Here is a 12,355-nt window from a genome sequence, read left to right as displayed (position 1 = left end):
GACCATTTATCGTGTTTCACAATAGTTTACATGCAGGATGCATGTAGTTGGTTGTACACTAAAAACAGCATCTTCACTTCATTTAACTGTAACTGGCTACGAGACGCTGTTGGGACAAGCTGCTTTGTCAAAAGTTGGTGCTGTTTATATCTTTAAAAACAGACAATGGCGCAGCAGTTACCACAATGGTGGGGTTAGCCCCTTTTCGGATGTCCAGCCCCGCCTCCCCATTCGAGTGGATGTTGTTTTCTGCAATGAGGCCCTGAGCTGAGAGGCGCAGAAACACACCTGACGCACGGCACTCGCAGACTTCGTTTCTCAGCATCACTATCTGAAGCAGGTGAGAGAGAAGGAGGGGGCTCAAGTAACTGTTTTAATAGGAAACTGCTGCTAAATTACTAATGATCTGAGCTACTTCCTTAACTTGATACGTTACTCTCATGGTACGCTGTGTATAAAAGTAACTAAATGTGGAAATTCTAAACATGTTGAGATGCATTTTATTGATACATTTCATGTATTTGAAACAAAGTTATTATGGTGTCATTTACTGTGGAGTTCTGGATGCAGCGGACCGCGTAGTTCAGCCCACGGAAAACATTCTCCTCCAGACGAGCTTGTCCATAATTAGACAAATGTACACCACCCTTCCCGTCCCTGAAAAGACAGCGTCGGAGAATGGAGCCAAGCATAGATACTGCCAACATGTGAGCCTCTGGGTCCCTGTCTAATTCCTGCTGAAGGGTGAGGGGTTCAGGGGCCACAGATGGGGGATCAGGGGAAGAGGCAAGTGACAGAGAGCCATCTGGCCGAGGCTTGAGGAAATGGGATAGGCCATGATGGTCACATGGGATTTTGTAATCCAGTGTTAATTGTTTTTTGGTGTTGCTGATTCCCTCTCCATCATGATTTTCCCCCTCTCCTTCGCTGTGTTCACCGTCACTCCAGCCATCTTCAATCACTGTGCCCTGACACACGGCATCTACCCCTGTCCTTTTCTTCCAGTCCTCTATGCTCACGTGTTCCTTTTTAACATTAGCCGCTGGAGGTTGAGGTCCACCAGCGGAGCCGGCCTCAGGGCCTTTGAGAGAGCTATTATATCCAGACATCCCACATGATGGGAACGTCCTGGCCAGGGCAGCCAAATGTTTACAAGCCCAGTTCCTCTCTGACACTGGGGGACCTTCAACAGTCACTGAAGCTGTGTCACTTCCAGAAAAGTCGCAGCTGTCCAATAAACTGAGAACGACACCCAGCAAGTGAGCAGAGCTGCCCTGTGAGAAGGAGCAAAACCGAGCCTGGCAGGTTCCTGGGCCTCGGATTTGCAGTTGAGCTCCTTCAAAATTGCAGTTGTCTAGTTGGACGTGGCCCCATGATGTCTGGAGAAGAGCAGGGAGAAAATAAAGTCATTGGAGTCAGACAGCTTGAGCAAGAAAGACATACAGTGAGGCCTTATTTGGTTAATATGGTTATAGGAATGGGCAGACTAGGCCACTTTAAACCTTAAATCTCTAATGAGACATTGCTCTCTTACGTTCCTTACATACATGCGCTCGTTTCTGGTAGTCTAACTTCATGATAAATGAGATTCACCAATAATGAATCTACACAAACACTGGAGCAGAAGTTTAGTTTTTCCTCCTGGTTGTTTGTAAGAGTCTTTCCTCTAAGTTATTTACATGTCTGCATGGTATCATTAGAGGGTCTTCAAAGTGAGACAGTAAAGTGCATTTGTGCATGTGGACGTCAGTGACAATGACTTAAAGGGGAATTTCAGTTTTTTTCAACCTGGGGTCTGTTTTCATATGTCATTTCATACATGTGAGTGATGGAGAAATGAATTTTCGACATAGCTCCAGTATTTAGCCAGGCAGGCAGCTTAGCAGCTCAGCTAGCAGCTCGGCTAGCGAAAAGTATGGGGCAGCTGGCCCCCCACGTCAAAGTCCGCCCTAACATGCTTTTGCCCCACACTGACCGGCTCAGATAGTCTCAATGAGTGTCCCACAACATACTAGAGATGAGAAGTGAACGAAAACCTCCACATTACCTGGCGATCGCTCTCTGTTGTGGTCTGTATGCAAAGCTCAGGACGCTAGAAACCAAATCTTGTTCCAAAATCGCGCGAGAGCTCACGCCAAAACCAGATGGTTCTCTGTCACTTGCCTCTTCCCCTGATCCCCCATCAAAACCAGTGTTTTGGCGCGAGCTCTTGCGCGATTTCGGAACGAGATTTGCTTTCTAGCGTCCTGAGATTTGGATACAGACGACAACAAAGAGCAATCGCCAAGTAATGTGGAAGTTTTCGTTCACTTCTCATCTCTCGTATGTTGTGGGACACTCATTGAGACTATCTGAGCCGGTCAGTGTGGGGCAAAAGCACGTTAGGGCGGACTTTGACGCGGGGGGGCCAGCTGCCCCATACTTCTCGCTAGCCAAGCTGCTAGCTGAGCTGCTACGCTGCCTGACTGGCTGAATACTGGAGCTATGTTGAAAATTCATTTCTCCATCACTCACATGCATGAAATTACATATGGAAACAGACCACAGGTTGAAAAAAACCAAAGTTCCCCTTTAAATAATTGGTTATAAATATAAATTAGGCCCAACATTGATACATAATCAGTCAGGATCTAAGGGAATGTACTTGTCCTCACTTCAGACAGGTGAACTGTCATGTATGGTCACAGTTCATAAGCTCCAGTTAAATCATTTGGTACAGCAACCCTCAGGTTGAGTCTTGAGCTCCATCACAGCAGTTAGGATACTGTCATTTTACAGCTGATGAGGTGGGATTTAAATTATCACAGATGGACAGAATTTTTAGCACCTAAGGAAGTACAAATAGTCAAGGCAATCAGATATCTGGACAGTCTGATAAGCTTGCAGTTGGTTAAAAGGTAGTCTTTTGTTTGTTATTGCATTATTATATATTACACATCATTTGGTGTACTGTCCAACCTTGCATGAATGACAAAGATTGCAAGTGTTGTATTGGGAAAAAAAACAATCCTTTCAAAAATAAAGACCTTTCTCAGGGACCCCAAATTTTTGAACAGTGGTGTATGTCAACCTTAATAATATTTTGTATTTATGCCTGGAAATGGTTTTAGGAAACCACAATAACGAGCTGTAACTTCACCTTGTAAACAACAGTGGAGAACCAGGGCGGCATGAACACCAGATTACACAGCCTGGCAGTAGGGCACTGCTGATCCATGCACACCAGCAGGGCCACCTCGCCCAGCCGGCCCAGCCCAACCAGCTCCACAGGCACCTTCAGCGCCACCTCAGCCTGCTCCTCATACACCCCTGGATGGAGAACCACACGGTCATACGGCCCGGCCACCCCGAGGGCCCCGCGGAGGGTCTCAAACTCGCATCCGGGGCCCACATGCCAAACCCTGCGGTCTTTTCTACGCCGGAAAAAGAGGAGGCAGGCAGAGGACTGCAGCTCCGGCCCATTCTGAGTCCAGGTACGGGTGGCGAGAGCGTGCTGCTTCAGGGCCTCTCTCCAGGACGGAGGCTCCATGTGGGGCTGACTGGGCCAGTTGGGGTGTCTGCACTCCGGGCACCCGAGGCACAGCTGCCTCCAGCGGGTGTTATCCAGGGAGAGGACGAGCTCCCTCCAGGCGCGGCACACCTGGCAGCAGCGGCCCAGGTCAGGGAGGGGAAGATATGCCAAGATAACCCTCCACAGCTCCACGGGGAGGCTGCCCACCTCCATGGCAGCGGAGACGCCGGCTGGGGAGCGCCGAGCCTGGAGAAAGACAGTCAGTCACGTAGCTAGCGTTAACCGTCGCACAACAATAATAAAGACACACAACTGCGCTTATCGTTAAACAACTATGCCAGCATTTACAGCAACTAGCTACAAATTGTTAGAATAAAACGCACATTTCGGTTACCTTACCGTTAATTTCACGTCAGGTCTGAAATATTTAGCTAAAAGTTTGCTACGATAAATGTCAGTTAGCTAGCAAGGCGGCGCTGGTTACTGGCAACCCTCTACCGTTAGCTCATGAAATGATAAAATCGTTACCTTCTTTTTTCTTTTCCTTTCACCAGTTTTCCATGCTGCGATGAATCAACACATGTCGGCTGGATGTTTGGAGCTGCTACCTACGGACGGCTACATGTCTGAGACTTCGTCCTCACAGCCTCCAGAGTTCAAAACAGTCCATGATGCCTGCAGATGTGCCACCGAAATGGAGTTCAGACGGTTGCTTCCAGTTTACGGCAAGAGACCACGAAGAGTATTACTCCTCCATAGAAGAGATCTCCATCTTCCGCTTACCCAAGGTGGGCGTTTACCTTCTGTGCTCCTTAATGCATCCATAGATGTGGGGAGGTGGGCTGATGTTAGCTGTGATACAGGAGAAGACAAACTTCCATCACATGCAGACATTTTGGTCTAAGTTTCCTCCTCTAAGGATGATCTAGTTTATCATAGCTGGTGTATTAACATCATTTCTATCAGTAATAACAACACTGTCTGCTCCAAATTGGACCCAAGAACATTTAGAAAGACTCCTGATCGGACACTTTGGATAGTTTAACTGATTTATCGAGCAAATTGCCAAACTTGATCTCACTTTACTTCATCAGATGTGACAATTTGCTGTATTTCTCAGGTTCGTCTTTTAGTTTTCAACTGATATTCCAACCTGAGAATGAGTTTGAGGGTCACTTTGGGTCCTGAAAATGTCCGATTGGCATTTTAGACTAAATAATTTCTTATTAATTGATTAAATAGATGCATTAACATTGGGTCACTGACTTAAGGTTGTGTGAGGAACAGACGACTCAAAAAGGGAACTTAATTTTCTGTCTGTTTCGGCTAAATGTTGAAATTGACACTGGAGGCCTTGCAGATCTTTAAATAGAACCCCTATTAAAGGCATTCACAGCCTTGGAAGTTTCACCTTTAATTGGTTTTCAATCCAGGAACAACACAGATTCTTTCATATCAAAATCAAAACAAATTTCTACAAAGCAATGTCAGTTTTTTAAAAATATAAAAGGTAAAAATAATTGATTGCATAAGTATTCAAGTGAATATTTAATAGATGCACCTTTGGCAGCAATTGCAGCTTTAAGGCTCTATGGATAAGTCTGCACATGTGGACGCTACAGTTTTACTGCATTCTTCGTTGCAAAGCTGCACAAGCTCTGTCAGGTTGCGCAGAAATCATGAGTGAACAGCACTTTTAAAGTCCAGCCCCAAATGCTCTACTTGATAGTGGTGTGGATTTTGGCTCGACCACTGCAGAACATTCACCTTGTTTTCTGTAAACCCTTTCTGCTGAACTTTGGCGATGCTCTTGAGGTCATTTACTTGCTGAAAAGGAAATCTTCTCCCAAGTTGCAGTTCTCTTGCAGACTGCATCTGTTTTTTCTCAAGGATTTCCCAAAACTTTGCTGGATTATTTAATCTTTTACCTTTACAAGCCTTCCAGAGCCTGAAGCATAATGATGCTGCCACCACCATGTTTCACGGTGGTGATAGTGTGTTAGCTGTGTCGTGTCTATTGGCCAAGAAGCTTTATTTTGGTGTCATCAAACCAAAGAATATGCTTTCTGGTGAATTCTAGTCTGGACTTAATTTCAGATTTTTTTAACAGTATCTTTCTCTGCCACAAAGCTTTGACTCTGCTGCTGAAGCTTGTTTACATTCAGTTTTATAACGGCAAAGTTGTTGTCTGTTAAGATGAATTACCTTCTAATTTTGTTCACTTACTGCTATTATATTGATACTCAAGAAATATATATGTTTAAAAAATGGACATTGTTCTTAAGGAGGATGCCTTATCCAAGTTTACCCCAGACATTTAATGTAGATGTCATTTTAAACCAGCACACACAGTATGACTATTTCTTCAGTTGAGAAAAATTTAGGCCCATGCAGTGTCATAGAAAGGTAACAATGGCATGGAGACGTTCAATACAAAGTATTGTAAACTATGAAAATGTTTAAAAAGGACAGAGTGTGCATCTCCAGTTCCATGATTATGATTAAGTGACCAAGGCCAGACAGCAGCCATGTAAGAAGCATTCAGATCTTTTATTCAGGTAAAAGCAACCGTGCAAGAATATAAAAACACTCAGTCACAGGTAAAAGTTCTGCATACGGTAATTATATTAAGTACAATGGCGTTACCTGTTAATGTGCTTTAAATATAAAAGAAAAAGGGCTTTTCTCTGCAGAGAAATGTCCTCTGTGACTCCGAAGTTGTTTGTCATTTCAAGATTGAAACTACTGATGTGCCAACAGTGTTTACAGTTATTGAAGGTGTGGCTATTTTTTTCTACTTTGCATTTTTAGCTTAGTCTAATGCTCCTAAGAAAGGTCACAGAATAAATCTGAATGGCCATGAGACAATTAACTGTTGTAGCCCTTTGTCATAAAAAAAAGCTTCTGAACAAAGATTCAGTCATTAGAGCTCCTCAACTTTAACGTGAAATGAACCCATGATATAGAAGAGACACTTGTGAGAATTTTGAAATTGAAGAAGTGAACCTGAGTGGAAAAACTCCAGCAGAATTTTAAATTTTTTAAATTGTTTTTACTTATGCTCAATCAAAACTATAAAGCTGTGAGAGTTCGGGAGTAAAAAACTGCCTTTTAACAATCACACGCTGATGCTTTTGAACATGTTCTAAACTGTTCAGTTGCAAATCTAAGAAATGTGATGCGATATAAATGAAGCACTGTAATGCCGCATTCATGTCAGTCATATTAGCTGACTTCTCCATTTCAGCCATTTGAAGAACTTACAGTACACACTATACATTGCAGGCTTTTATGTAAAGAATTGGATTATTTGGATTATTTTAACTCCTTTAGTCTTAAAACCACCATGTAAATGAAACCATGTGAGAAGTTTTTAAACCATTACCACCTTAGATATATGAAGCACTTCACAGACTTAGATTATTGTTGCTGCAATGTATTTTGAACTTGTGGTTTTTTTTTTCCAATGTAAAATCTGAAAAATGACTACAGCTGTGAAATATTGTAATGGAGTAAAAATATATACTTGAAAATACTTCAGTAAAGTAAATCAAAGATGCGTAAGTATTTGAAGAACTGCATTTTACTTTTTGATCTTGTTTTCACAGCTATGGTATATTCGCTCACTAAACATTTTTACACACACACACACAACTCAAAGACAGAACCGTTTGCTTGGAGAGTGAATGCAAGCAAGAGTCAGTCACAGCCTTAGTAATGCAGAAAAGCCTGGGGTTCATGACAGACAAACTCCTGCAGACAGAGCAGGAGGCTGAAACACTATATAGTCTGGCAGGTAGTGAAAGGAAGTGGACTGGTTAAATGCTTCTAAGCTGGTGACGTAATGGACCACAGGTGTGCAGGTGGGCGTGTAGAAGTCAGGTGATAAAGAACTGCGGGAACAGCAGGGTTACTGAAGGACAGGTGGGAGTGGCTGAACCAGAAATGACTGGAGAACTGCTGCTGGATGAGGGTGAAAAGCAGACATAAAACAGAGAACTGATCCTTGAGATTATTTTCTTGGAAGGTTTCACTCCTTTTCATTTCAAAACCATTTTTTAGCCTCTTCTTGTTTTTCTTAAAAATGCAGAATTCAACAAAAACAGATGACCTGTACATGTCCTGAGCAGTCTTTCCCATATGTACCACTCTGCAGTTGGCTCAGGAACAGCAATGTCGTGTTGTTATTGGCTTTTGTCCTAATCACTTCATGGGCTATAGTTGCACAACAGCCAAATGTTTTGCTTGAAAATTATACGAAGAGAAACATTTGAATTTTGGAATAATGTTGCACTAAAATAATATAATGTCAGTAGTGTCAGCTGCTATTTAAGAAGTGTACAGGGTGGGCCATAAGTTTCCATACGTAGGAAAAATAAACACTTTATGTTGGACAATCGTTTTTATTTATATAATCTGCTCTATATGATCACCATTGTTTCAAAAGCACATATTGATACATATTTTCCACTGTTGATGAACTTGCATTAGCACAGCTGAAGTTATGCTTGTAATGGCATTGGTGATACCTTCCTTGAGATGATTTATGTCTCGTATCTTCAACTGATACACCATGGCCCACAAGTGCCCCGAAAGACAGCGTCAAATGCATCTTCTAGGGTATCTGAAACATGAAAAAAATACACATTTCTACATATTCCTATGTATGGAAACTTATGGCCCACGTTGTATTTTGCAGTCACATAAACTGACACAGTCCTGATGGTGCATATGTTTGTCCAAGAGGTGGCGATGTCCATCCACTGACTTGGCAGGAGCAAAGGTTCCAAATGACACAAACAAAGAAAACTCTGCTTCATCTGCTATTTTATTTGTGTTAATTGGTTCATTTGTGTTTTTAAAACACAGCAAAATCTAAGACAATGCAAGTATTTAACAGAAAGATGGAAAATCACACAAAGTTCATGTCCCTAACATGAAGAAAATACAAAATATGAAGAGACAGAGTAACATTTATTGAGACACAGTGTTTTTCCCAGAGAAACTTGTTCTTCCTGAATGCGTTGTTTTAAAACAGAATTTAGTGAATTATTCTGTGTGGAATTTCAAATGTCAAAATACAGAGATCTTGTCTGACCTCTGGGGGAGAATATTGAGGTGTCGAACCTGAATATGTCCTGTCTTAGAGACTGTATGAAATGAAGCATACTGTGATTCCATGTTGCTGTTTCAATCCAAATTTTCATTACTGTGGCTAATGTCACCAAATTCATACTTTAGAGTCTTGTGTTTTTGGATATACAGACAGAAAATATAACATCCACTGACAGATTAAAATACCGTCCGTGGGGGCTGATATTTTTTTGGAATATCTGGAAAGTGATCTTATTTCTTTTTTCCCCACAAAACCACAAAGAATGACCTAACTGTTCTGGTGAAATAATGGATAAACCTTTTTCGTGACTTGCTGCTGTATCATCCTTCCTCACTTGTGTCCAGTGAAAAAAAGTGAAGTATAAATAACCTCAAGTAAGTGACTATGAGCACGTTTGTGGTTTGTAAAATCAGTTTATTCACAATCATTGTCTTAATGTTTTGCATAAAACATACAGTATACATACGTTTACATTTACTATGCTTCACATTTGAAATAGAATAATTTGCATTTCTTACAGAAATATCATCCTGTTAAGTAAGTAGACATATGATGGTTAACATATTGCTCAGAATATAAGTTTGTGTCACCATGCCTTCCTTTCTTGCTCAGGAAACAGACAATTTGGGAACAGATGATCTAAATGCCACCTTTGAAATATAACAGCCAAGCTTTGTGCTCCATCAGTGCAACCCATCCTCCCATTTCATCATTGGGGATGCTGAAAATCTGTGCTTCTTTCCATTTGAACCAAATCTGGGAAGGTTTGTTCTTCAAGTTGTCTGCCTACAGAGAAGAGAATTTTGTTTATTTATTATCATTATTTATTCATTTCATGGTGAAGGCTATCACACTTCACTTAGACACGCTGAATAGAAAATTAGTGACATGATATCCGCCCACTGTGTGATCACGAGAAAAAGAATTCAAAGTATGAATTTCTGGATTCAAATAAAATAGCATGACAGCTTTGAAATTTAATACCATGACTTGAAATAAAATGTTTTAAACTATAAGTTACGGACTCGCCTGTAGCAAACTGATGACTAACCAGCTTCCTAGAATGCTGAACGTTAAGGAGAACTTCACTTTTCTTCAGCAAACATCCTCCTTTTTCTCCGAGCTGTGACTAAGAGTGGAAAGGCAATAAAACTTCTGTTGCTGCCATAAAGTTGCCAGGATTGCCTTTCAGTTGAAGTGAATGTGACAAAATGCCCACGTGTAGAAATCAGAGTGTGCAATCATGTTGCTATCAATTAGTTTGATCAGGAAATTAAAATTAAAAGACTTTATTCTCAGGTTAATCTGTTAACAAATTCACAAAAACACAGTCAATATACAGGTAGAACATAGTAAATAGACTTACACAGCTGGTCTATTGGCAAGCACTTTTTTGACCCATGGAGCATCAGGGTCCAGACAAATCTTTTGTCCATCCTTTTTAAGAGTGGCACTGCAGGATCAGATCCAAGACATCAGACACAGTGGACAACTTTATATTACCTCAGACGAATTAAAACACAGCTTAGGCATGCTTTAGGTGTTTTATGTGTACAAATTAGAAAGCCAACTTTGATCCTTCATGCTTACATGATCTCTATTTCAGTGCAGTGTGAGCTTGCAGGCCTCACTTCAACCTCTGCGATTAAACGACCAATCTTCCTTTTTTCCTTCGTAGGTGGGCACTCACATCGCAGAGGTCCTGCTGGACCCCCCACACTGATACCTGAAATTGCAGAGGTGAGATTTCAATATCTAGACAGAAACAAGTCACGTGACACAAACCTCAGCACTGTTGCTGGCCACAGACATCAATTACAAATGTCAAAGAATATTTCAGCCATTATCTATATTTATTTAATATTTTTGACAGGATTAAACTCACCTTCATGGATGATCAGCAAAACCAATAGTGCCACAGTAGTGATGGTAGACATATCCGCTGTAAATCTGAATTCAGAGATCTCAGGGATACAATCTAAACTGTCAGTTAGTAGCCTGCAAACATTTATACGAAGCTTAGCCCTTCCCTCTGCAGCTGCAAGATGTGATGCAAGTCTGCTGTTTTGATCATTTCTCTCCCAGTAGTACTCCCTCCTCCTTATTCCAAGGAACTGAGATGTAAAAAAAAAAAAAAAAAAGAAATATCAACACTTCCGATAATGATCACAAATTCACATTTAATGGTCATTTTTTTTTACATTTCCAAGAACTTTGTTGACTAAAAATATGTATAAGAAACTAGATGAGGTGCATACTTCGTATTTGCTCATTGGGACATCAGTGATTTTGTTTTCTTATCTATTTTAGAGATCCTTCCATAGCTGCCACAGAGGTAAATTAGCAGGAACAACTGGAACATCTACAAATTACTTGGGGGGATTAAATTCTTGGGCTGCACAGTGGTTAGCACTTTTGCCTTGCAGCAAGTAGACTGGTTCAAATCCTGGCCTGGGATCTTTCTGCATGGAGTTTGCATGTTCTCCCTGTGCATGCGTGGGTTTTCTCCCACAGTCCAAAAATATGCTGAGGTGAGCTGATTACTCTAAATTGCTCGTAGGTGTGAATGTGAGAGTGATTGTTTGTCTGTATATGTAGCCCTGTGACAGACTGGTGACCTGTCCAGGGTGTCCCCTGCCTTCGCCCGAGTCAGCTGGGATAGGCTCCAGCATCCCCTAGTGAGGATAAAGCGGTGTATAGAGGATGGATGGATTAAATTCTTGTCAGAAAATCACTTTCCCATGAAAATTCAGTCCACATTGTTGCAGTCGATCTCAATCAGCAGTGAATTATCTGGAGCTTGGATTTCCGTGCCAAACCTGCTACCACTATTTATCCTCCCTACTCCATTCTGTTATATTTCAACATCTTTGTTTTGGTCATGAAGTCGTTAAGCCTTGCAACATCACCTAACAACTCTTAAAGCAGCATAAAAACCGCAGTGATGTGGAAAAAATCTTTTTGTGTGTAACACAGGCAATGAGATTAATGTCAGTGTAAATGTATTTTTTTGTTTAAAGAATAAAACTGGAGAAAAACTATTGCTGAACAAAAAAATAAAAATTTGAAAGTTTATGAATATTATCTACAGTTATCTTTTACGGGTAGGTTATGACAAACCAACGAGCATGTCCTGGCTTGACACTTCACCAGAGGAATGCTGTTACAAATGGGTAGATTATAAACTTGGAGGGTCACCCACCCTCAGACAGATACCCCAGCTCAAAGTGTTGTGTGAGTAGGTGGTGGGGTTCAGTCTTCAACCACCTATTTGTAAATCGGAAAACTCCCTGACATTATCCAAATCCCTCAGAGGCCGACTGCATTAGTCTCGTTTCGGAAGGCTGTTGCTTCCTTGTGTTGTATATCATTCATCATCATGTCAGTCAGCAGTTAAACCCTTGTTTGAAACTGTGCGCAAAGTAAATCGCACATGCTTATGCTAAAGTGACACACTAATGCTCAGGCATAACTGTCAGCTTTACACAAAGGCTAATAAACACAAACCATTAGGAGGACTAGCTCGTGACACGCTCATGATTCATTCCTGGTTTTCCCAGCTCCTGTTTTCATCCTCATTATCTCGGCTGTTTGTAATTGGTATCAGTGTGTGGTGTTTTGTGTGCAGGAGCATATAGTGAATGTTATCAGGCAGAATGCCATCTCAGACGAAACTTCCATCTACAGTCTTCCCACAGCTTCTCTTCATTTTTTATATGAGTGGACTT

General features: G+C 41.4%; 1 protein-coding gene and 1 long non-coding RNA gene across 2 annotated transcripts in view; one reads left to right on the top strand and one right to left on the bottom strand.

The window, feature by feature from the left end:
• The window catches only part of fbxo10 (F-box protein 10), an 8,265-nt gene extending 4,541 nt beyond the window's left edge, over nt 1–3,724 (bottom strand). The window contains exons 1-3 of the mRNA XM_022214801.2: nt 3,140–3,724; nt 552–1,379; nt 182–331 (exon numbers count right to left, since the gene is read on the bottom strand). Of these exons, the coding sequence (XP_022070493.1) occupies nt 182–331; nt 552–1,379; nt 3,140–3,724 (1,563 nt within the window). The remainder of the gene's footprint in view (nt 1–181; nt 332–551; nt 1,380–3,139) is intronic.
• On the top strand, nt 3,647–12,355 carry LOC127533365 (uncharacterized). Its single transcript, XR_007941120.1, has 4 exons — nt 3,647–3,770; nt 4,066–4,299; nt 10,306–10,367; nt 10,938–12,355. It is a non-coding gene; the product is annotated as an uncharacterized LOC127533365 (long non-coding RNA).

This window comes from Acanthochromis polyacanthus, chromosome 3 (assembly GCF_021347895.1).
Source record: "Acanthochromis polyacanthus isolate Apoly-LR-REF ecotype Palm Island chromosome 3, KAUST_Apoly_ChrSc, whole genome shotgun sequence".
Lineage (NCBI taxonomy): Eukaryota > Metazoa > Chordata > Actinopteri > Pomacentridae > Acanthochromis > Acanthochromis polyacanthus.
The sequence above is the reverse complement of the archived record's forward strand: the minus strand, read 5'-3'. Positions and strand labels throughout refer to the sequence as shown.